The following is a 26,708-nucleotide window of genomic DNA, read 5'->3' as shown; positions in this document are numbered from 1 at the left end:
CGCCAGCAGGGAGGCCCCATTATTTTTTTAGAGATTTATTTTATTTATTTATGCATACGAGAGTTGGTGTTTAGGCCAGAGATTGGGGGGTGAGAGCATTCACCAGAGACAAATTGGGGAGCAGAACAGGTGAATCTACTGCTGAGAGGAGCAGCAGACAAGACGGGAGTGATCTGCTGCCCCATGTAGTTTTGCTCCGTGGCCGGGGATCATGCCACAGTAGCTGATGACAGCTTGATAGTGCTGAGACTTCAACCCCTGCGCCATTAGGTAGGTCCCCAGTATTAGTCCTGTTTTACAGACTAGTAATTTTGTGAGTCATAGAGACCTCATTTATTCAGTCACAGATTCCTTATTTATCAACTACTTAGTTTTGTTCCAACTAGGATATGTTTAAAGTTTGTTTCCTTAACGCCTCTCACATTAAGATATCTTTATAAACATCAAAGCTAGGTCTGTAGAGCTGTTATGTCAGAAAGATATTCAATACTAAAGATTGAAACACAAAAATATACAGTTCTACCTTCATGGGAAAGGTAGAAAATGATGTTATTGAATAAAATCATTCAATTTCCATGTGATCAACTATCAGATCTAAAGTGTCTCTCTGCAAACCTATTTTTAGAAACCCAGGCTCCCTGCTAACACTAAACTATGTTATCTTCAGAGTTAATATCCATATGAACATAAAATTTTTATGCTTTATTGTAATTTCTGCTTATATCATTGCATACAGAGAGACTTTGAGCCCCTTGAATGCAGGAATCATGTCTAATTTGTTGATTCTCTAGTCATGCACAGAATAGTAAGATCTTATGCAGGCAAGAATGAGGAGGAAAGTAGAAAGTAAAGTTGAGAGATGCACATTTCTTCAATTTCCTTTAAAAGTGGATTTAATATAAACTGGTTGTAGCAACAGAGAAGCAATATCATTTAGTAGCAAAATTCTTGGATCAGCAGTCAGGAGAGACTTGGGTTCTAGTCTTGATGCTGTTGTAAGTCAATGAATTGCCATTTCTGAAGAATAAGTTATCTTTTGACAGTGGAATTCTAGAGGAAGTAAACAAGATATAAAAGCCAGACGTTATTAAAAAAAAAAAGTACTGAAAGATTAACAGTGTAAAAAGAACAAAATTATGTTTAGAAAAAGTGACCATAATCATAGTTAAGGAATGAATAATAACCTGGGAAAGAATAGTTTAAGCTACATATATGACAATTATCACCCCAAAAATATAAAGAGTTCCTAAAAATCAGTAAGAAAAATTAGCCCATCAAGAAAATAATTACAGGGCCTAACAAGAAAGTCACTAAGAAAATTAAGTAGACTGGCCCTCCCTGGTGGCGCAGCGGGTTAAAGCACAGCACTAGGAAGCTTGGGCCACTTTCGCATGAGTTCAATCCCCGCCTGCCCCGGAGGTGGCCACATGGCGAGGCAGACCTCTCCTGATCCGCCCACTGCTCCCCTCAGCAGTGTACTTCTCAGTCAGCCTGTTCTGCTCCCCGCTCTGTCTCTGGTGAATCCTATCACCCTCCGCATCTCTGGCCTGTACCCCAGTTCTGTATGAATAAATAAATCTTTAAAAAAAATGAAAATTAAGTAGACTAATAAACATAAAAAAAGAGGGACCACATTACTATTTTTCATGGCCAAAAACAAGAAAGGGGGAAAAAAAGCTACAGTAATAGCAATAGAGGATTTAGAGGATTTTAGTGCTAGTATGCAAATTGGTAAGTCTTTTTGGAGAGCAAGTTGTTATTTATCAAAAATTTAAATGTGCATTCCTTGTCAGGAAACAGTTTCACATCTACATATGACATTTGTGAAAAATTCATGCACATAGTAGTAGATATACCAAAAAAGAGGAACTTCTGCCTTAGTAACAATAAAAAAAAGAAAGAGATGTCTGTAATATCTCTCAATGAAGAATGGTTCAATAAAATATATCACCCATATGGTACAACAGGACAGCAGTTTAAAAGTGGTAGAATGAGGGATAGATGTACTATTGTAGGAGGAAAAAAGACCTCAGATACATTAATAAATTCAGAGTGTAAACTTCAGCCTGACACACATGGTAGAATTCCATTTATCTTAAAACCAAAAATCATATTTTTGTATATAAATATGTAAGAAAAGGTCTTGAAATGATAGCAGTGAATGTCTCTGTGGGAAGGAAGTAGAAGTCAGGAAGTGGAAAAATGAAAGAAAAATTTTCTTCACTTGATCTTGTTTGAATTTTTCTTAAATGTGTTTGCATACTTTTTAATATGCTTTTTGCATTTATGTACTGTAATAAAGTATTTTTCATTTTTCTTAAATGACAGAGATAGGCCAAATCAGTTGACTTCCAAACCCTTTCTTCTAATAGAGTCTAGTGTGGAGTCTTCATATCGTATCAACTAACAATTTTTGGACAAGTCTCTGTGTCCCATGCTGCACTAAGTGCATTTTCCTGCAGTTGATCACTTGACTCTGCTCATTTGACACTTACTGAGATCACATAGCTAATATGTAAACACATGAAAATTGAACTATTCTAAAGCAGGGAACTAAGAGCAGAGATTGTGCCTGAAATCCTGTTCTCTTGCTTACGCTCCTCAACATTTTCCATACTTAACTATTAAATATATATATATAATATGTTTATATTATATATATATAAATTAGATTGTGTGTGTGGGTGTTCACATATATATTCTAAAATTCAATTAAAATATATGTATATTAAAAATATATGTGTATATTATAACTCATGTTCAAAATTGCTTTCTTTCTAGTAGCAAGGGAAAAAATTATCTATGAAATAGATGAAAATGCCTTAAAAGAAAAGGCAAGTCACAAAAGATAGCAGGGGACAGAAATACCCACTGAAGGAAATGGGCATCTCTTCTGTGAATTATTTAGTTGACTTCGGTATTTAGTTGACTTTCAGCACTGGCTGATTTCTTCATGCTGACTCTCTTCTCTGCCCTACCCAAGCCATGCTTCTGGCCTGGTTTCAAGAAAAGACTCATACAACTTTGGGTTCAGCCCTTTAGAGATCTGTTTGGAGACAGGAAAGTTTGAGCACTGAGCAGAGACCCCACCCTGGGAGGGCCCCTGAACACCAGTGGCTTCCAGCAGCACCTGGTCAGTGGTACCTGAGGACAGGCTCCATGAGCCATTAATCCAACTAGTTAGGTCCTACCAGAGTCTTGAGTAACATTAATGCCAAACCCCTATTTTTGAACTATCCTTCTCCTTTAGTTGGACCTTGCCTCCTGGTGATTTTGGTTTTACATTTAGGGAGTAGGATTCCAGGGAACAAATGACCTGCTGTATCTGATGACAGGCTAGCCTGTAAACCTGGGGCTGTTCCAGGATGTATCAGAGCTCTCTCACTTAGGCTGGGAAATGCCCCAGAGGTCTAAAGAGCTATAGTAATATGGGCAATATGTCTAAGGGAAGATACCTTAGACAAGTGAGGCCCCTGCAATTGTTCAGTTGCTGCTTTCCTATCTGTTTTGCGGAGTTCCCAAATTACAAATTATTAACATAGAGACTATGAAAACTAGCAGGAGCTGCACATAAGTTTGCTAAAACTGTGCTTTCTTCATAGAAAACACACATGGGAACGTGAGAGTGGAAAGTGGTCAACTGTTAGCCAGTCTGACTGAGGGAGGAGAGCACTGGAGGTGCTGGTGTCTCAAGCAGCATGGCCTCTCCCCACTTTCACTCACTCAGCTAGGGCCACGCTCTTGGAAGAACCTTCCTTCTTCTGGCAGATGCTGTACTTCTGTGTATTGGTCCTAGACAGCTAGAAACACTTGAATCATTCATCACTGAAATATTTGAAATTTTCTGGCCTAATCCATTTACAAATATTCCCTGCAACTCTTTAATTCTTGCTTTCCTATCAGTTTTTCAGAGTTTTCAAATTACAAATCCTTGGCCAGAAAATCTTGCAGAACCATGAGTTTTTATTCATTCCTCCAGTTAGTCAGCTGTCTTCTCACATTTCTCCAAATCATTCAACTTCTTTAGGTCAGCATCTTCCCGTGTGCTATTCTTTATCCCAGTTACATTACCCAGCAACCATTTTTCATTCCAAGTCCTGACACTGGCCAGTCTGTTGTCTTCAAGGATTTTCCCTTAAAGATTAGTTTTTCGAAAGGCAAACGAACCCCTACGGCCTCTTCAACAAGGCAGACTAGGTCTTAAAGAATTGATTCACTTAAGTCTTGTTGTGGGGAGATGTGAATTATTCTTTTCACTGTAGGTGACTTTCACTCTGGGCCTGGCCTACCATCCCTTGTGTGGGCCCATATATATGTCTCCTAAAACAGCCTAAAAGCCTCATGGCAGACACCTTGGTGGGTGAGTCATGGCCACTGACCACAACCCTGACAAACCATGCTAGGAAGAGCTGACCTGGACTGGGGCAGGGGCTCCACTGGCCAAACTCTCAGTCTAGCCTTTGGGCACCTGAAGACTAGCTGCACCTTGGCTCCTAAACTTCCCATGCTGCCTTACTCCCAGAATATGTTTGTTGGAAAACCTTTTGTGGCCACCATTTTATTTCAGAGTATCAGAATAAACAGCAAATGACCAAGGATCTTGATACGCTTGGACAAATTCATAAAAGTTAGTGAATCCTCTTGGAAAGTTGTAGAAAAGATAAGACTTCAGCCAAGTGGTTGTTGACCCTCCCTCTTTGCCTACTTCTTCAGTCACCACCACCACCCTACTTCCTGTATCATTACGAAACTTTTAAGCCCCATGGAAACTGACTGCCAGGGAAACAATGAGGATGAGCGTGAGAGGTGATGAGCTGACCTGTAAAAACCCGTAAAGCTTGTTCCTCCTAACTGATCAGTGTGATACCTCATCTTGTACTCTTTTTTGACAGATGTGTGACTTTGACACCTGATAGAAATTTGCAATAAAAGAACCTTAAGTGCTGGACTTGCTTTGTTTTTACTACACTAGCCCCAACAAGTTTATAACGTCCTGTGCTGTAACTGTTATTGGAGGCAGTGAGCTTGCCTGTGCTTTTTGCTAATTGCCTAAACTCCTGACCCTTTAGGAGGGATTCGAAGTAGTCTGTAAATTAAAATGCCTTGAAATTAAAAGCAAATGTCTGGATGTGATTTAACTATGCCCACATGCATTATTAGAGACTTGCTGATTAGATTCAAGGTGAACAAATTGCATTCAGCCTTCTGCTGAAAGCAGAGTAGGAGCAATTAAGTTTTTATAACTGTTTCACTGAATTTGGGAAGTTTTTATTTTATTTTTTTTTTAATAAACTTTAAAATGTCCCACTTCATGCAGCTGGATTGTCCTTTTGGCTATTGCTTAAGTTATCTTTCAGAATAGAATCATCCTTGGGCTTACAGGAGTCATTCTAATATACATGTATATTTGTCCAGCTTGTTAAAAAATGTAATAAATATAGAATCTGTAGGTGTGATTCTTCAGCCATGCAATTTGAGCACAAGAGTGCACAAAGCTCACTACTTATAAAAGCCCACACAGAGTGACTCGCCCTGCACCAGCAATTTGACACCTGCTTAGGGAGAGTAGTAAGAGGAGGGTGCATTTTAGGCACTTCTGCCACAGTGAAAGGACCTCTGTCTTGAAGAGGAAGTAGCTTTCCCTTATACACTGAGCCCCCTTTGTTGTTACTAAATATTTTATATATGTTTCATTTGATGTGAGAGGAATTATATTCTTTCATTTGAATAGCATCCTAAAAGGAGATTACCTTCTGTTTGCTTTATATCTCATACAGTTGAAATTGTACTTTTTCAATGTTTTTCTCTGATTATTTTTTAAATCGAAATATAATTCATATAAAAGAATGTCAAAGTAAACAGTTCATTTTTTAGTATAGTCCCAAAGTTGTCCACTTCTAGAATATGCCAGTTAATCCAAAAGAAACCCGCTCCACCTTAGCAGTCACTCTCAGTGTCCATCCTCATACGACTACGAACTACTTTAAGTCTCTACAGAGCTGCTGATCCTGAACATTTCTTACAAATGGAGGCAAACAAAATGTGACCTGTGCCTGGCTTCCTTCATTAGCAGTGTTTTCAAAGTTCATCCATTGTATAGCAATGGATGAAATAAATATTTCATTGTATAGATATACATTCTGTTTATCCATAGATGGATTGGGCAGTTTCCAGTTAGGCTATGAAAACTGCCCAATCCATCTATGTGTATGAGCATTCATGTACAAGTTTTCATGTGTTCATATGTTTTCAGTTCTCTTGGAAATATACCTAGAAATGAAACTCTGGATCAATTTAATAGTAAATACCTGTAGAAGCTCGATTTTTAACTTTCTGAGAAACTGCCAAATTGTTTTGCACAGTAGCTGCACCATTTTACATTTCTGCCACCAGTGTAGGATAGTTTTGATTTACATTCTATTATTATTATTAGTAGTAGTAGTATATAGTTTATTTTTACATCATTTTTCCATCTCAGTTGTAATCCCCGTGGGCTTCACCAAGTCACCCATGTGCCATCACCATAGTCCAGTGCATTTCCCTCCCTCCACGGTTTTTGATCCCATTCCCCACTCCACCCCCATAAAATGTCTCTGATATATAGCTGTTTATCATTATTATTATTTTCTCACCTGGTCTATTATACTCCTGCTATGAGTGAAACCATCCGGTATTTTTCCTTTTCTTTCTGCTTATTTCACTAAGCATGATCTTTTCCAGCTCCATCCATGTTGCTGCAAAAGACATGTGTTTATTTTTTTATTTATTTTGGTTGCTCCATTGTATATATGTTACCACATCTTTTTAATCCAGTCATCCACTTTTGGACATTTGGGCTGTTTCCATGTCTTTCCAATTGTAAATAAAGCAGCAATAAACATGGGGGTGCAGGTATCTTTTTGAATCAGTGTTTTTGTGTCTTTTGGGTAGATACTTAGGAGTAGAATTGCTGGGTTATATGGAAGCTCCATGTTAAGCAGTTTGAATAACCTCCAAATAGTTTTCCATAGTGGTTGTACTAGTTTGCATTCCCACCAGCAGTGCAGGAGAGTTTCTTTTCCTCCACATCCTCGCCAACATTTGTTGTTGCTAGTTGTTTGAAGATGTGCCATTCTCACTGGGGTGAGGTGGTATCTCATTGTGTTTTTAATTTGCATCTCCCTTATTATAAGTGATGTTGAACATTTTTTCATATGCTTGTTCGCCATCTGCATTTCCTCTTTGGAGAAGTCTTTTTAGCTCTTCTGCCAATTTTTTGATGGGGTTGTTTATTTTTGTTGAGTTTCATCAGTTCTCCGTATAATTTTGTGATCAATCCTTTATCACTGGTTTTGTGTGAGAAAATTTTTTCCCAATCAGTGGGATGTCTGTTTGTCTTTTGTTATGTCTCTTATGCTGTGCAGAAGATCTTTAACTTAAGGTATTCCCATCTTTTACCCTCGCCTTCACTATCTTTGCATTGGGTGCTCTATTTTTAAAGATGTCACTGAAGTGTATGTTGTGTAGTGTTTGGCCCATCTTTGCTTCCAGGTATTTTATGGTTTCTGTTCTTATGTGTAGGTCTTTAATCCACTTCAAGTTGATTTTTGTTTATGGTGTGAGGTAATAATCTAGTTTCATTTTTTTGCATGCAGCTTCCCAGTTTTCCAAGCACCATTTGCTGAATAAACTTTCTTTGTTCCATTGTATGTTCTTTGCTCAGTTGTCAAAGATTAGCTGCCTATAAACCTGTGGGTTTATATCTGGGTTTTCTGTTCGAATCCACTGGTCTGTATGTCTGTTCTTGTTCCAGTACCATGCAGTTTTTATTATTATGGCATTGTAGTATTGCTTGAAGTTTGGGATTGTAATGCCTCCATTCTCTTTCTTCTTAGTTATCAGAATGTTGGCTATTCAAGGTCTTTTGTTGCTCCATATGAATCTCATCAATATTTTTTCTATTTCTTTGAAAATATATTTTCTTTGAAGACTTTTATTGGGATGACGTTAATTTATTTACATTTTCTTAATGATATTGAACATCTTGTTCATGTGCTTACTTGACCATTTTTATATTCTTTAGGAAAATGTCTATTCAGATATTCTGCTTATTTAAAAAAATTTTTTTATTATTGAGTTTTGGGGTTATATTTTCTATACTTTATATATTCTGTCATATCAAATATATGATTTGCAAATATTTCTCCCATTCTGTGGGTTATGTTTCACTTTTTTGACAGTGTCCTTTGATGCTCAAAAGGACTAAATACTGATCAAGTCTTTTGTTATATGAGTTTTGATTTCACAGCCAAAGTCATAAAGATTCACCTATTTTTTAGCTCTTCCATTTAGATCTTTGCTGTTTTTGAGTTAATTTTCACATATGATCTATAAATATAAATTTGTTTCTCACTTTTCTTCAGATGTCATATAACTGTTTTTCAGTCACTACATAATGTTTCAGTATATAGGTGTTCTGTAATTTTGCCAACTTTTTCTTATTGAAATATTAGATGCTTATCATTTTTTCCTCTCTTATAAGCCACAATGAATATTTTTGTAAAGAAATCTTTGTTCACATTTGAGATTATTTTCTTATCCTACAAGTGGGATTATATGGTCAAAAACATGAGTATTTTAAAGTTTAAGATGACTTTTTTTCAACTGCTTTCTGTATTTATTTTTTTTTAAGATTTATTTATTTGTACATACAGAACTGGGGTACTGGCCAGAGGCTCAGGGGCGGTGAGAGGCTTCACCAGAGACAGAGTGGGGAGCAGAACAGGCAGATCTACGAAGTACACTGCTGAGGGGAGCAGTGAGCGGGTTAGGAGAGGTCTGCTACACCATGTGATCACCTCCGGGGCAGGCGGGAATAGAACTCATGTGTAAGTGGCTTTAGCTTCTCAGTGCTGTGCTTTAAACCGCTGCGCCACCAGGGAGGGCCCTGCTTTCTGTATTTTTGTTGTCTGTTATGAACAATACTAGCTGAGCATCACTAAGCCCTGAGTCTTGATGTTTGTGATAAGTTTAAGAGTCAGAAGTAGTCATTCTTGTTTTAGTGCACTTGATGTTCTAATTTTCCAAAGCCTAATATAAAGGTCAAAGATTAAAACACATACACACTCTCTCTCTCCCACACACACACACACACACAAAGAAAAACAATCTAAAAACATTTAATTACAAGAGTAATATGTGCTTCCACATATTACTTTATTTCCCCACAAGAATTAAAAACATACACTCGGCCCTCCCCGGTGGTGCAGCGGGTTAAAGCACTGCACTAAGAAGCTTAAGCTACTTCCACATGAGTTCGATCCCCGCCTGCCCTGGAGGAGATCTACATGTGTGGCAGACCTCTCCTGGCCCGCCCGTTGCTCCCCTCAGCAGTGTACTTTGACGATCCGCCTGTTCTGCTCCCCACTCTGTCCCTGGTGAATCCTCTCACCTTCTGCATCTCTGGCCTGTATCCCAGTTCTGTATAAATAAAAAAATAAATCTTAAAAAAAAAAAAACACACACTCACTTAACACTTGCATACAAATGTTCGTCACAGCACTATTCACAGTAACCAGAAGTTAGGAACAACTCAAAAATCCAATAGTGGACAAATGGGAACACAAAATGTGGTCTGTCCATACAGTGGAATATGATTCAACCATAACAAGGACTGACGCATATTACAGGATGGACCTTGAACATTGTGTTATGTGAAAAAAAAAAAAAAAAAGACAGACATCAGACATAAAAGGCACATATTGGATGATTTCATTTATATGAAGGGTCCAGAACAGGCAAACCCATAAAACAGAAAGTAGGTGAGTAGTTGTCAAGGGTTTAGGTTGGAGGATTGGGAAGTGTAGCTAATGGAGATGAGGCTTCTATTTAGGTAAAAAATGTGGAATTAGATAGTGGTGATGTTTGCACAACCTTGTGAATATACTAAAAAATACTGAACTGTAAATCATCTTTTTTTTTTTAAAGACTTAATTATTCATACAGAAATAGGATACAGGTCAGAGGTGCAAGGGCAGTGAGAGGATTCACCAGAGACAGGCTGATTGACTGAAGTACACTGCTGAGGGGAGCAAGGGACAAGACAGGAGAGGTCTGCTGTGCCATGTGGATCACCTCTGGGGCAGGGATCAAACTCATACTGAAGTGTTTGTGGCTAGCTCCACAGTGTTGCACTTTAACCACTGGGTTACTACCAGCGAGGGCCCTGAACTATAAATCATCTTAATGTGGTAAAGCTTAATGTTTTAAATATTAAGAGGTTAGGAAAACACTAAGTTTAGTTGTAAATCATCTTCACTCTTCAGATAAATAGCTTGTCTATCAAGGTGGAGAGGGCTGGGGAAGGAGGGTGAGGGAAAGAGAAATACAAGACTATTAAAACTCAAACAGAATAAAACAGTTCAGAAAACAATCTCTTTATTCTAAATCTCTTATCCCAGAGATCCACTGTTTAATAGTGTGGGGTCTATTTTTGAGATTCTCATATAAGCGCGCATACACACACACACATACACACACACACTCACATACACAGAGGTTTTCTTGTTTTGTTTACAGAAAGTAGAAAATGTTGGCTATGTTTCTGAAGATTTTACTGTACACCTCCTATCTGGGCAGCCCATTGATCCCCAGAAGTTTTTCAGTCTCCCTTTTTGTGCAGGAAATGATGAAAAATTGACGGAGGCAGGTGTTTGTGGTCTAGTAAAGCAAAGAAACGTCCTTGTCACAGTAGAAGATAAAGATGTAGAGGTATGAAGATTGAGGTCCCAGTGATAATAAAATAGGTGTGCATAGTGCTGTTTTTACAGTGTTCCCAGTTGAAGGTTCTAGGCTTCTCTTTAGAGATGAAGCAGGAACTAGGCTACAGTGAAGTGTTTGTGGACTGTTAAATGCAGAAATTGTGGAACTTCCATGTCATCACTGAACATTGGCTCATTTCTTCCAGGAAAAGGAGAAAGATTGGTCTTGTAGTTAAGAGTTTCATCTTTGTTCATTGGAAGTGTCCCGGTAGACCTTCAAAATGGAATTTGTGCAGGCAAGACCCAGATATGGATATAGTACTGAGTAAAGCCAGGCTCTGTCTTCTTAATAAATTATTAATTTATAAGGTTTAATTTGTAGAAATTAACTTGCTATATTATGGAATTTCTCCTTAAGGAGTTCAAATGACTGTCATTGTCTCAGGGAAAAATTGAATTCTTCTAAAACTGGAAAATTATTCATTTCATGGCAGTTTTTTGCTCCACAGCTCATGGGTTATGTCATTCGAGTGACTTAAAATCTAAACCCAAACTTGTAATTATCTATGGTCTACAGCATCTGCAAAGCAGGAATGACAGCGTAGTATGGTTGGCCCCTGTTACAGGGCTCTTGCACAGAAGGCTGACTTGTGAGTGAATGCGCTCTCTTCTTTCATCACTGCAAATTAATCTGAGCAGCAAGGTAGCCCCTCAGTAGTAAGAGTCTGTATCTGCCCCTCAGGGCTTTGTAATTTAATATTAACCAATGGGGTGGTATGTGTGGTACTTCGAGCATTTCACTGGACATCAGGGAAGAAAGAAGAATCTCAGTGCCCTTTACTGTAATTTGATGAGTCTTTTGCTTTCATTTCCTAGAGTGAGGCCAAAGAGACAAAATAGTAGGTGCAAATGCTCACTTACAATTAAAAAGAGTTCTTTTTATAAGACTCCTTTTTATAAGACTCCCATCTTCTTTGCCATCTGATAGTTGTTTCATTGAGAGATCCACAGCGGCTGCTATGCTTGTTTGCCAACCCCAGTTAAATACTGGAATGTGTGGCAACGCCCACTTAGGAGCTGTCCCTCTGTGCCAGGTGCTGTGTTAAGTTGCAAGATCTATAGGCACTTTGTTTTCTGTGCATTGTTTTATTTAATCCTCATAGCATCTGTGTGAGGCTGGTATCAATATCCCTTCACCTAACAAATTTAGGAACTGAGCTTAGAGAAGTTGAGCAGCACACTCAATCAGTAGATCTTGGACTCAAACCCAGGTTGATCAGATCCAGCACCTGCACGCTCTCCTCTCCACAGTGTGCACATCTCACTTCATGAGAACATCAGTCATGCAGTATGCTCAGGCCAAGAGTGAGTGAGGCTTGATTTCCTTCCTCCCTTCACCCTCACATCCACTCTCTCAGCAAGGCCTCTTGACTCTGACTCCTAAATATGTCCCAAGTCTGGCTACTTTTCTGTCTCTCCACAGCACCAGCCTATCTAGTCCCCCAGCAATCCTTGCCGGGAACATTGCCCCAGCCTCTTAGCCTGGGCTTTTTTGCTTTTGTTGCAGTTCATTCTCCTCATGTCGGAGGAATAACATTTTAAAAATCTAAATGAGATCATCTCACTTTCCTGCTTAAGACTGCCAGTGACCGCCCAATTGCAGTAAGACAAAAATGTAGCCTTTACCACGGCCCCACAGGCTACATGATGAGGTTCCTCGTGCCCACACCCCCTCCGACTTTCAGACTCACCAGGTTCATTGCAGCCTTTCTCCTGGTTTCCCCTGCTGACCTAGATGTTCCCCAAACCTTGGCCTGACAAGCTCCTTGTCATTCAAGTCTCTGTTCAGCTATCACCTCCTCAAAGAAGCTTTCTCTGATGACACCCCACCCTTGTACTCAGCCCATCCCAGCTACTAAATTTGCTTTTTATGGCAGTGCTGCCCATCCTCAGCTGCCTTACATGTATTGTTTCCTTGCTGTCTAGATCAACTGCACAGAGTTGATGTTTCACCAGTGTCCATTTTTTGTCATAATTCCCAGTAATACAGTATGTTTTTAGATTAGGCCCACTGTGAGGTGTTTTTTTTTTTTTTTAAAGATTTATTTATTTGTACATACAGAACTGGGGTACAGGCCAGAGACTCAGGGGCAGTGAGAGACTTCACCAGAGACAGAGTGGGGAGCAGAACAGGCAGATCAACGAAGTACACTGCTGAGGGGAGCAGCGGGCGGGTCAGGAGAGGTCTGCCACGCCATGTGGTCTCCTCCAGGGCAGGCAGGAATCGAACTCATGCGGAAGTGGCTTTTAGCTTCTCAGTGCAGTGCTTTAACCCGCTGCGCCACCAGGGAGGGCCCACTGTGAGGTGTTTTTAACAGTCCTGGTAGATCTGGCAAAAAATGAGTAATGTTGGGCTCAACAATTAGTCCTGTTTGTATCATGGATTAATTTTGAACATTTAGGGAAAGGATATTTTTTTTTTTATGTAGTGTTGTTTCCCTGGTGTCTAGAAGAATGACTGTTTATTCAGTCATTGAATGAATGGCAGACATATGCTAATCCCTTTGCCTAGAAACCTCTGACCTTTCCCGCCCAACTCTCCCACCCCCTTCATGTATTTTTAAGTTCTGCATTTTTCAGTTCAGTAATAGGTTAGTTCTAGCTGAAAACATCCTTTCCCTCAGGAAATTTTCCATGACTTTCTGTTGTGTCCTTCCATATCACCCTCTACTTTTCCATCATATCTCCCATCACACCTTGGTGTGATTATTTGATTAAAGTCCATCTTGCTACCTGTTTTATTACTGGTGCCCAGCACGTCTGCTAAGAGGACAGAGAGTGAATCCCTTTTCTTGCATTAACTTGGTCTGTATTTGGAATGTAGGTACCCCACATGAATGAGCAAGGGGCTCCGTAGTGTCCATGACTCCCCCAGTCATCTCATCAGTATGTTGATAGGGACTGATGGAGATAGGAAAGAACCTTCCATCCTATTCAAACTGATAAAATAGTATACTGTACTGCCTCAACTATTGCTCTGTCTTTTCAGTTCTGCCTTTTACGTGTGCTTCTCACTACTTATATCTATCCACTGGGCACCCACCAGTGAGCAGAGATCATAGGAACACCCTCAGTCTGCTTCACCAGTGTCCACTTTTTGTTATAATTCCCAGAAACACATTATGTTTTTAGAACAAGACCTACTGTATTTAACTATGAGGAGGTGTTATTAGTCCTTGGTAGACCTGGCAATGAATGAGGAACACTGGCCTCAAAAATTAATCCTGTTTCTTTCATTGACTGATTTGGAACAAAACTTCTAATTTCAATGAACTGACTTGCTTTCTACATCTACAGAGGACCAAAAGATTCAGTTTGCACCTAGAACTGGCATTAGGAGTCCAGTTCTTTTGTCTATTTTGACTTGTTGCTGTTGGAGTTTAGGCATCACAGATTCTTTTTCTCATCATACCCCCCACCCTAAAATATCAGCAACCCTTACAAAGACAACTGAAGCTTAGAAATATTGTTTCCAGAGAAATATAGCTTTCTGAAAATAGCTTAATTCTAAAAATAAACTTAAGTAACTTTAAATTTAGAGGGAATTTCTTTTCCACATCAGGCAAAGAAGCTGAAGTTCAGAATGTAAGTCAGAAATATTTGATTGTTAGACCACATTGTTTCTCAGCAGCATACCACAAAACCTTTGTCCTGTTCATGATTACCTTGAGCTAATGCATTAATCACAAGGCTTTCTTCATACACCGAGTCGCTGTCTCTCAACATAATAGCATCCAAGTGTCCAAGTGTCTTGGCCAAGAATTAGTTACACGAGTGTAAGCAGAATTGTCTTAAAGCCTAAACCAGACACAGGTTGGTTTTGATTTTGTGTGCTTAGATTTTATTTTTTATTTTTCTGGGTTTTTGTTTTTGTACTGGCAATCTCTTTAGCTGGTATCTACCCACTTGACAAAGTCATTCATACTATAATCCATCCGTTATCCCTCTGGCTTAGGAATTAGTGCATAATGCTCCACTGATGTATACTCAAGGATCACAAGTACATTTAGAAACTCCATCTCATCTGACATATTGTCTCCAGGGAGCCATTCCTTGCCCTTTTCCCTCGTCCCCAGCACCAACCAATTCCTTTTATCCTGCTTGTCCACTTAGTTTTCTTTCTGTTAGAATTCCCAGCTCCCCCCTATAAACAACATCTCGAGGTCAAATTTACAAAGAATTCCAAAGAGCTGCCTTGATTCTGTTGTACTGGAATTATCATCACCAGTGTCTCTCTTAGGCATCATGTGCTTCCTCTAGAGTTTCAAACACCTGGTCACATTTGAGCCTTCAAGTAGTCTTATTTGTGTTCAGCAGATTAGGCATCTGTGACTCAGAGAAGCAGAATTGTTTTGTCCAGTGCAGCAAAGTAGGAGCTAAAATCCCTATCTCCTGCTGCCAACTTTTCCACTAACCCGTGGTTAAATTCACTGATACATTTTGAAAAGAGTAATCATGTTCAGGTGTTGGGAAGTAACTTTTCTCAAGGAGGTTTTGCTGTGGTTATTCTAATAGGATTTATCTGGGAAGGGACTTAGTCTATAATGTTAGAATCCATAATATTAGCTTAGTAGTTTGTTCTTAAATTCAAACACATCTGGCAGTTTGATTCATTCATATTAATGGAGAGCCTGTTCCATACTAGGCACCAGAGAAGTTGGCAAACAAGACAGTTGTTATCTCTACTGTCATAGAATCTAGTGGGGGCGGGGGGGGGGAGACAAATAGTTGGGGTTTAAATAAACACAGGGAAGGAGACCTACCAGGTGGGATGGGAGCACATAGCAGGGATATCTAACCCAAACATGCCAGCGAGCAAAGAAATCCAGAAGAAGGAGACTTCTGATTTGAAAACTGGATTGAGTGATAGTTACAGCCAGATGGCATTGGAGTGGAGTAGACACTGGGTTTTCAGGAAGGTGGAAAAGCAATGTGAAGGCCTGGAGGTGAAAGTTTGGTCTGTGTTGTCTTAGTTCTTATTTATGAGATCAAATTTCACTTTTTTTTTAATTGTTGGGGAGACTTGGCAAAAGCAGAAGGTCAACAGGGAGAGATATTGAGAGTGCTCTGTAATTACCTATCTCTTTCTCATGTATTCTTAACAGAAAAAACTCGAGTCTCCACCTCCATCCACCAATCCGTTCCTAGAAGATGAGCCAGCGCAAGAGATGGAGGAGCTGGCAATAGAGAAAGGAGACTTAGATCAAGTAAGTCTGGTTTGCATTCTCACAAGCAACCTACTTCATGTTTGTTTCTCAGAAAGCGTTTGCTTGCTTTGAATCCCATCCTTTGGCTCCCATCTCAAATTGGGAGGTGACAACTTTCGTGGTCTTTATAGAAAACCTTTGTCTGAAAGTGCATTTAGAAAATTGAGCGAAAGAACAGCACTTCCTGCCCCACCTCTGCTCTTGAATACCTCACCACTGAAATTAGTGAAATGCTCAATTTTCATTAACCCATGTGGTGGGGCAGCAGAATTCTCTGCCTCATTCATCACCCTTGAGCTTGTCAGCTTAGTTTTTGGTTGTGCTCTCATTTGCTACAGTGATGATGTGAGAGGCTAAAAGATACTTGGTGGCTTTAGCGGCAGCAGCGGCAGCAGCAGCAGCAGCTCAGAGAAGCCTCCACACTGTAAGTTGATCACTTTAGGTCTGGAATCCATCAGAGAGGCTGGAAACAGCAAGGTGACCAATGGCATATTTGGAGAGTTACTTTTCAGAACACGCTAGCACTTTCATTTCCTTCGGATTTTTCTGTCCAATTCTAAATTTCCTCTCTCTTCATCCTACAGAGTAATATTTTGTTTCACTACCATTTTATGACAAGAAAGGTTAGAGCAAGGACTCAGAACTTTTCCTTTCTGGATTAACAATTCTTCTTTTTAATTTTCTGCATTTGGCTGCTGGAGGATCCTTTTATAATATTGTTTGGCTCCAAATACCACCGAGAGGGAGTCTGGCTGCAAAGACCAGCTTTGAGAAATGTATAGCTAACCCCACATTCCTGGCCCAGTGAGGGTAGGTATACAATCCTGGAAGGAGCCAAAAGAGCTGAATTTCCAGGAGCAGTTTCGAAGTGATGCAATAAAATGTGTCTGGTCCATTGATTAAATAATTGCAATAACATGGATACCTCACATTTTTATGGTGCTGTATAGTTTAAAGGTCTTTTACATGCTTTATTTCATTTCATCTTCACAATGCCTGCTTTTCATTTTATATGATTTTATGTGAACTGCAATGCCTGCAGCTCAGGGAGGTTAAGTGATTTGCACAGGAACAGAAAGTTTAGAAGTGGAGGAGCTCAGATGGAAGCCTGGTCTAGAGTTCCTTTTCTGGCCTTCTTTACACCATAATGTCTCAATAAAAAGTAGAGGATGCAGACTTGAATCTCATGAATAAAAGTGAGTAAAAACTGAAGATATACAATGAGACTGCTCAAGGGCCATGGGGGTAACTGTAATTGGTTTAAAGCCATCTTATCAGCTGGCACAGAGGAAAGGAAACAGTTTCTTCAAAGTAAAGAAATCCATCTCTGCATTTTGGGAGGAAGGATGGGGCTGGGAAGCAGGAGTCCGACGTAGAACTCATCATGCTGGAATACTCAGGTGCCTGCACTGTCTGCTTTGTGTAGTAGAGCCATTCCCAGGCTCCTCGTGTCTCCCTGGTGCTAGTGGTTGCTGTTGTCATGTCCGGAACTGTGTAGTTGAATACTCAGTTGCTCATAGAGCCCCCATGAAAAGTTGTCCCTTTAGCTAGTCATCTTTAGATGTTATTAACCTTATCGATGATAGACTCCCCCATCACCTACAAAATTAATCTTGTCAGGTAAAATGTAACTTTTCTTTTTTCTCGCTTGTTCTGGAAGGTTGAGGTTACCGTCATAAGGACCAAGATCTGCTCATTCTAAGGACACAGAACACAAATACATGGGGTGAAGTAGAATTGGGTATTAGGGAAATGTCAGGCTCCGGTCTGCATTATCTGGCCATGTGACTTTCAGTAGGTTATTTACTCTCTCTGGACTTCCTATTTTCTTTATCTTTGGAGAAAGTCAGTAGCTTTCCAGCTGTCTTCCGTGGTACCCATCAGGTGTCACTGTGGGCAGGAAGGCCACTATGAAGGAGGCCAGGGCCTGAGGCCTGTCCAAACAGAGCAGGTCTGTGTTGAATCATCTGTATCAAGGACGTCCAGGTTAATTTCTTATAAACCATTTTAGGTCTGTTTTTTTTTTTTGTTTGTTTTTGTTTTTAGTGCTCTAAGCCCCTAGACTCAGTGGTTCACCTTAAATTTCACAGGCTGTCATTTATTAGGAATAAAACTTAGACACTTCTGACCCCTCCATCCCATCCCTGATCTCTGCCACCTCACCAGCACTTGTCTTGCTTATGGTTAAGTGGGAATTTCAACATCCTGCTCTTCCCAGTCACTTCCTGGCTTCTGGATTTGGGTGTACAGGAAGAGCAGAAGCCCTGGGGGGTGTTGGGGAGGAAATCCACAGGATGCTAGCAGTGAGCTCAGCTACAGGTGGGGAGTGAGTTGCCCTCTGTCACCAGTAGGCAGTAGGCCCTTGGTTCGGGTCATTCCCTGGCTCACCACTGTAGTTTAGGCCTGGCTATTGAGATAGGAGAGCAAACTTGCAGAGAAGTATTTAGCTCAATCAGTTGCCACTATTCTCTAGTGATCAACAAATGGCATCTGCAAGAGGACTAAGGGTCCTCAGAGTATGAAAGACAGAAGAAGAAATAGGAATTTCTGGTGTAAAATGTACCCCTCTGGTGATCTGAGCAGTTAGATTTAATCTGTTTACATTGGATAGTAATAAAAGGAAATGGAACCAGCTGCAGACCTCCTTACTGTGACAACAGTAACCTTTTATTATTCCATCAAACTCCAGGAGGAAATAGCTTAAACATCTGCAGCTTTTGGATAGAATTCACAAACTCAGAAATCCCGCCTGCAAGCTACTGCTAAATGACTTAGTATATTCTTTAAGTTGAGGATCAACCATTTGGGGAGCTGGACAATACAAAAGGAGACACCAATTTGAGCTGAAATTCCAGCACCTATTTGAATGTGCACACATGTATAAGGCAGCCCCGTGGACAAAAAGAAAAGAAAAAAGGAAACTCCAGGCAGTTCCTCCCAGTGTTCCCCCGTTGCTTCTAGCGCTCACTGAACATGCCGCAGGAGGGCTGAGGGCTGAGGGCGCCGGCAGTGGTCTGTCCTCACTGCCAGGAATGGCCTCCCTGGAGCAGTCACCTGTGGGTTGCTTGGGACACCTGCACTGTCTGCTTGTACAGCTCTCTGCAGGCCACACTAAGCGTGTTCTGTAGGGCCTTATCAAGCACAGGGCCTGGAGAATACTGACCAAGATGAACTCGATGGAATATCACGTATCCACCTCCATTTCTCACTTGGAATCTTACAGATGAGCTTTTCAGACTTATCCAGGCACAGATTTCTACCATGTACCACGTTTGTCCATACATAGAAAAGAAAATATAAGCAGAGCAAATGGGTTAAGGTATATCTCAAACTTGTTCACATTCAGATTTGAACTCTATAAAGCCACTTGTTAAAAACTTTATTTTGGAATAATTATAAACTCATAAGAAGTTGCAGAGCACAGGCAGATCTCCCAGCTTCCTCAGTGGTAACAGCCAACATAGCTGAAGGCATTACCAAACCAGGAAGTCGATTCTAAGCCCTTTTAACTCAGGCCTGGGTGTCTTTTCCCCACACATTCTTATGTGCCAGGTCATCCAGGGGCGTGGTGATGTGCCATTTCTTAAGAGTGTTGTGACTTCTGTCTTAAGGATTTTCTGCCCAAAAATGTGGATGGATGGCTCTTGGCCTCCAAATGTCCCTCAAATTTTTTTATTGTTATATTTGCTTTTTATTATTATTATTAATAATAAATATCAAATTTAAAGAAAAGGTGTAAGACTATTATAAGGAATTCTCAAATACCTTTCACCTGGGTATATCAGTTGTTAACATTTTCTTACAGTGAGTTTGTAATTTCGTCCTAACTTGTCCCTCCTCTCTCTCTCTTTCAGAATAATTTGTAAGTTTACAGATACTATGTCCTTTACCTGTAAATATTTCTATATATCTATTTCTAAGGACTGTCACCTATACTATTACAGATCAAAGTCAGAAAATTTGACATTAATATAGTTATATAACCTACAGACTATTTACATTTCATAATGTAGCCATTCCAAAATGATCAATTAAAATATTGTCAGTAGTTGAAAAAGTACATGTAAATTATTAAATAAGTAAAGCTAAATACAAAATATACTTGTGGACTGAAAACATGTCAACATTCTGGGTAATATAAATTCCATTTGTAATTACCAGAGGTTAACCTGCAGGCATGTCAATATTTTTTCCAATGGGATGAAAATATGAATGGGGTCACTGTGATATTTAATGATGGCTATGTTATAATTATTAAACAGACATCTGGGTATTGTGACCATATTTTCCAATTCAAGTCTTACAAAGTCATACAAATTACATTTTCTGGTCAGTTAACAAATCCCTTTGCTAAAAAGAATGAAATCATTAAAAAATTAAAGACAGAATTCTTAGAAGGCAAAGGAAGAAAGTCAGGAGCTTGAATGGGATATGTCTCAGGTTGATATTTAATTTCTGATGACCATTACCAGTTTTACAAATGTTTTAAACCACTTTAACTTTTCATTTTAAAAATGTAATAGACAAAGGTAACTATTGTTTCTTCCAGACATTGTGGCCTTAACTTTTCCTATATTTGTTAAAAGATATGAACAATTCAGCAAGTATGTCATGGTTGCTAATTTATACTCAAATTGTATCTGACATCAACCCCAACAAAGCCTGTGGGTTCTGTTGTGGACATTTGACAATAGATAGAGTTGACTTTTTTAAGATTCAAAAAATATGTAAAAAGATTTTTGTTCATTTTTTAAATGTTTTGAAAAGGAATTAAGTAGCAAATATTTTTATATAGTGTTTTTTTTAATGCTTGTTTGCCTATATGAATGATGTTTATATCAATAGTTTCCAATTATCTGGGGGCCAATGCTGGGTCTGTTTTTCACTGCTCAAAGGCAAAAAATAAAGACCAAGACCACATTGTCTGTCTATCACTAAACAGATAAAGTTACTGTCTTTTCTTGGAAGGACTGTCTTTATGTTGCTATTTTCTCCTTATAAAATGTCTGGTATAAAGTATTCTTTCTTTTGGAACTTGTGATGAAAGCACAAAGTAGAAAAATAGAAACTTAGCAACCCTATGTAGGTCCTCCACCCTGCTTTTTCCTAACATTTACTTGATGAAATTCAAGTGTCTCCTCTCTTGGGTGTTTGTTCCCAACATGACCAAGAAAAGAAGGAGCACAGAGGTTGTGCCAAAAGGTCTGTGGTACATGCAACCTACTTGCTGGTATAGCAAGTCCACCGACAAGGCTAGTAAGAAGGTTGTCACTGGGTCCTAGTGGAGGCTGCAGCCATCTGGGACATTTCCAAAGCAAGCATCTTATACTTCCTCAGTTGCATGTGAAACAGTGTTGCTGTGAGAGTGCCATTCACCACCAGGTAGTCAAGAGTCTTTCTAGTGAAGCCCAAAGACTCTATACCCAACCCCCAATTGAGGCCTACAGGTGCTGCCTCTGTCAAAGCCCAGGTAAAGGGACCAAATCTTTAAGGGCTGAAGAGAAAAACACCCTCTGGGGAGAAACAAAATGGAAATTATACTTTAAAATAAAAGAAGAAAAATTAACTGTGGGAACGATGGCAAGAAAGCAATGAGATAATATCACTATCATTCTAGTTCAGGAGATTCTGGAACCTTCACCATGTGCTTTTGGGCAGGCTTTTAGAACTCTTGGAGTCTTCCTTTCTTAGGTTTATAATGGTACCTTGAGGATTGTTATGAAGCAAAGATGAAATATTATTTTGGCACCAAAGTGGTTGCCCCATAACAGCAATCAGTAAATAGACTGTCAAAATTAGATCATGTGAAAGTACTCTGTAAGTTCTAAAGCACTGTACAAATATAAGGTACTGTCATTAGCTGGTCACATGATGAATAGCTTCCAAATTGAAAACATATGTGTTATCAAAGTAGCAGTAAATCTCTTAGCATCCAAAGCAAAATTTAAAGGATGCAAACAAAGCGGATTTTTCGTTCACAAGCTGCTGTGAATTATAATGCAGGACACAGTCTCAGTTTATTTTCATCGAGTGCTTCTTATCTCTGAGGTAAAGGTGAACTCTGACGGGACATTTTCTTTGAAACTGCTTGAACATTTTCAAAGAGGCTCAAGGTTAGGCTTTCTCTTTTCTTTTTTTTTTTTTTCTTTACAGCCAAAGAAGCCTAAAGTCCCAGACAATCCATTTCATGGCATTGTTTCCAAGTGCTTTGAACCTCATCTCTACGTCTATATTGAGTCCCAAGACAAGTGAGTGATGAATATTTTACTGTTTTCTACTGCATTTCTCCTTCCCCTGGTCATGGTTAGGCCTAACAAGGGCACAGCTCCTTCCAGAGGCAGAAGGAGGGACTTGGCATGCTTACAATCCTTCCTGCAAACCTGTTAAAGATGTTTTTATATCTTCTGAATGTTGTCATTTACTACAATGTATAAATCTCAGAAACCTGAATTGGACTCTGATAAGGTCCCAAGAGGCTCCCAACTCCCCCTTCCCAGTAGACACTGAGTCCATGTACAGTTATACATGTGAGCACATGAGGTTTTATAGTATCAGGCCTGGAAAATGAAAGCCAAATCTCTAATATCTGTTTTTTCAAGTATAATTTGTGTGACTTTTTATTTTGGAATAATTTTGACTTTACAGGAAATAAAGCCAAAACTTTCTCAAATACCCTTTCCCCCAAGAATGTTAACATCTTCTAGAACCACACATATCAAAATCAGGAAGGTAACATTGTCCCATGACTTCTTTTTCTGGTCCAGTATTGAGTCATGAGTTTACTTGTCAGGTCTCTTGAGTCTCCATTAACCTTTATTGTTTCTTCAGGCCTTTCTTTGTCTCTCTTTTATTTAAAAAAAAAAAAAATGTGTTGACCAGTTATTTTGTACAGTGCTCTCAGTTTGGCCCATCCTATGGTTCCTCTTGATTAGATCAGGTGATGCTCTTTGGGCAAGGTTAGCATAAGGTGACATTGTGTCCTTCTCAGCACATCATCATATTGAGAGTCACATCATGTTGCTCTGCCTTGTCACTGGTGAGGCTGACTGTTCAACTTGCTAAAGGTGGTGTCTGCTAACTTTCTCTTCTGTGACGTTTCTATTGAATATTTTTCCTCTTTGTAATTTCTCAGTATCTCATGGGAGATACTTTGAAACTATGTAAACACCCTGTTTCTCATCACACATTGCTTGTCATTTTGACATCTTTTGGTGATTGATTCCTGCCTAAAGCAGTTATTATTGTAGTGTTTGCCTAATGTTGATTGTCTGCTTTCATCTTTTTTTCTACATTTACTAAATGTAGCTCCACTGTAAGGAAGAACTTCCCGTCCACCCCCACTTTTTGTCTGCTTATGTCCATGTGGATCCATGAGTTCTCTTATGGATCATTATCCAGTTTAATATACGGCATGTGCTTTTTACAAACTTAGGGACTCCAGAACATTTTTTAAAATTTATAATAGCTTACTTTTAAATCATTTTGTGTATTTTTTCATCTTAGTTGTAATCCCCATGGGCTTCCCATCACCAGATCACCCCTTGCTATCACCATAGTCCCTCCCCCCACTGTTCTTGATCCCATTCCCTACTCTACCCCCATAAAATGTCTCTGGTATACAGCTGTTCATTATTATTATTATTTTCTCGCCTGGTCCATTATACTCCTGCTATGAGTGAAACCATCTGGTATTTTTCCTTTTCTTTCTGGCTTATTTCACTAAGCATGATCTTCTCCAGCTCCATCCATGTTGCTGCAAAAGACATGTGTTTAATTTTTTTTTGGTTGCTGAGTAATATTCCACTGTGTATATGTACCACATCTTTTTAATCCAGTCATCCACTTTTGGGTATTTGGGCTGTTTCCGTGTCTTTCCAATTGTGAGTAAGGCAGCAATAAACATGGGGGTGCAGGTGTCTTTTTGAATCAGTGCTTTTGTGTCTTTTGGGTAGATACCTAGGAGTGGGATTGCTGATTCCAGAACATTTTTAAAGTCACATTTCTTCATAGCCAGACAACATGTTTTGTGTTCCAGTGTGCATTTTTCATGCAACCCAGGAAGACACCATCTAATCCTTGAGTCTCTGTTCAGGGGTGTCTAAAGCCAGAGTGACTAGTGAAGGCCCTTCTTCACTGACAGGTACATTTTAGAAAAATAGGTTTCTGGAATAGACTAAGTTGACTGATTGTAGACAGGCTGACATGAGCACTTAGAGGTGGCCTGGCAGCCAAAAGAACACATTTAGAACCATAACCACTCATAGGGAGAGAACAATGACTATGTGAAAGTTCTTGGGTGGATTTTTCTGGGGAAGTATTTAAACCCTATAGCCCTGAAGTCCAGTCTCTTTCTTTCTTTCTTTTAATGTTTCTGTCATGGATTAGGAATAATTCTTGTTTCCAAATATGTTTAAGGGGTAACTCTTAACCTTAAGCAACTTTTTCAAGTGGAATTACTACATGGCACAATATAATTATTCATCTGTTTGATTTTATGGGTTACTTCTCTGCTTTTCCTCTCAGTTAATAACACGTATTAAAATCCCAGAAAAACATTATTTTATGAAAGAACTTTTGCTTTAACAAAAACAACCTCCTCACCAACACCCCCATTAAAAAATTACCTTAATGTGTTTTTGTTTTTTTTTTTGCCTGGGAGAGCCAGGGTTTCCCTCCGTCTCCCTAGCCTGGCGTGTGTCCAGCAGACACACCAAAGGCAGGAGTTGCTATTGTGTTTAGTCCTTTAAAAGCATTCTCTTCTGCATCAGAAACTTCTCTTGGGTCGTTAATAAGCCAGCCCTGTAGGGCAGGAAAGGGACATCAGTTATTTGTCTACCGGAGTAGCAGCTCTTAGAGCAAGCCACCTCAGTGACTATATTTGGACCATGCCCCTTCTTCCCTTATCAACCATAATGCCTATTTTCAAGAAGACTTAAAAGCTTTTGATTGGGTACAGGGTTTGAAGCACCTTTCTAAGATAACCACATCCTTTTCCAAAACCTACCTGTTCTAAAGAAACATTTTTCTGAATTCTTGTAATTCTGGTCTCCATTCTTTTCACACGGCCTTGATTCATCTGAAGTATACTCATTGTCCATGATCCTGTGGGCAAAGAGCCAGACCTCCCTTCCGCAGGGACTCTCCATTTCTCTATGAAAAATGAAGTGCTGGCCACTCATCCTGCTGCTTGGCTGCTCTTGGCTGTTTCCACAGCGCTGGGGAAGTAGCGGAAGCTCCTCAGAGGAGAACTGCGTAGGCTGTGCTGTTGTGGCTCCAGAATAAGCAGCAAAAGCTTGAAGTAGAAAATAGAGTTCAAGAAATCCATTTCCTCATCTGTTAAAAGAGAGAAGCAGACAAAATAATGCCTAAAGCAGTGGTTATTAAACTTATTTTGCGTCATCGATCCCTTTGAGAGCCCGGTGAAAGCCATCGACCCTCTTGCCCAAAAATCCACATTAACCCACACACTATTTTGGGTCTTGTTTCAAGAGGTTCTAGGAAGCCCTTCCTTCCTAAGTCAAAGAAGCCTAAGGCTGGGGAAGAAACTCAGGTGGGGACTGATTCTGTATCAATTACTGCTCTTTAGCTTAGATTCAGAAATCTGCAAGGAAGGAAAATCTTAGATCAGGATCCTGGATGACAGACACCCAGAGCAGCAGTGGAAAGAGCACAGGTTTGAATGCCAGGATCAGAGCCCTGTAGTTAATGGCCTGAACCTGAGCATGGTGCTCACCCTCTCCAACTTGTTCTGTCCTCTCTGTGCTGAAGTTAATAGTGGCTGCCTCACAGGCTCTGTGGGGAGGATGAAATGGGTGACAAATTGGTACTTGCCACATGTAAGCCAAGCCTGCCCTGCCTGCCCTTGGATTTTGTTCAGGATGCTAAGACAGGTGTGTGGCCTGGTCAGTGTTACCAGCTTCCCACTGGGTCTGGCATGGGCTCTACCCTCACACCTCTCAGCCTCCTCAGCCCAGGGAAAGTTCAAGGTGCATTAGGAGGGATTGTAGAGCCAGAACCCAGGAAGGAGGCAGGAAGAGAGGATGTCCCCAAAGTCACCTCTTTAGCAGGCCGGGCTAAAGTTGTCCTTGCATCTTGAAGTAGGCTTCTCAATTTGAATTCATGTTCAAGGAGGAAGTTACTGTATGTTCTGCTCTGGGAGGTGTGTGATTTTCTTAGTCTGACTCTTACAGCACTCTCTATTCAGTGATATCCTAAGGCAGAGAAATTATTAGTGACTGCATTTCAGCCTGTCCTTCTAAGTTCCCTGTAGTAGCTTTGGTTCCATTAGAGGCCCCTCTCCAGCTTCATCAAACATGGAGTAAATTGACTTTGTTGTTTATTTGAAATGTATTTCATACTTAGAGAAGAGTCCCAAGAGTTGTACATAAAGCTCCATTACTCCTTAATATTTCAAGAATTAACAAGGACACAGTCTACATAACCATGATACAGGCACAAAGTCAGGAAAATATTACTGTTTGATCCATAATCCCCATTGCATTTTACTATTTATCCCAATTGTGTTTTATTAATGGATCCAGAATCCACTTCAGGGTTGTAAATTGCATTTACCTGTCATATGTCCAGTCTCCTTATATCCAAAAGTATAACTCAGTCTTTCTTTTTATTCTTTTTAAAATATTTATTTATGCATGCATGCAAGAACTGGGGTACAGGCCAGAGGCATGGTGAGTGAGAGGAT

The 26,708-nt window shown here is 39.7% G+C and overlaps 1 protein-coding gene across 1 annotated transcript in view; it reads left to right on the top strand.

Annotated features, from left to right (window-relative positions):
* Nucleotides 1–26,708, top strand: part of VPS53 (vacuolar protein sorting 53 homolog (S. cerevisiae)) — a 127,616-nt gene that overhangs the window by 59,283 nt on the left and 41,625 nt on the right. The window contains exons 12-13 of the mRNA XM_004684807.2: nt 15,905–16,006; nt 22,160–22,254. Of these exons, the coding sequence (XP_004684864.1) occupies nt 15,905–16,006; nt 22,160–22,254 (197 nt within the window). The remainder of the gene's footprint in view (nt 1–15,904; nt 16,007–22,159; nt 22,255–26,708) is intronic.

Source organism: Condylura cristata, unplaced genomic scaffold (assembly GCF_000260355.1).
Source record: "Condylura cristata isolate star-nosed mole 26May11 unplaced genomic scaffold, ConCri1.0 scaffold00017, whole genome shotgun sequence".
In the NCBI taxonomy this organism is placed as follows: Eukaryota; Metazoa; Chordata; class Mammalia; order Eulipotyphla; family Talpidae; genus Condylura; species Condylura cristata.
The sequence above is the reverse complement of the archived record's forward strand: the minus strand, read 5'-3'. Positions and strand labels throughout refer to the sequence as shown.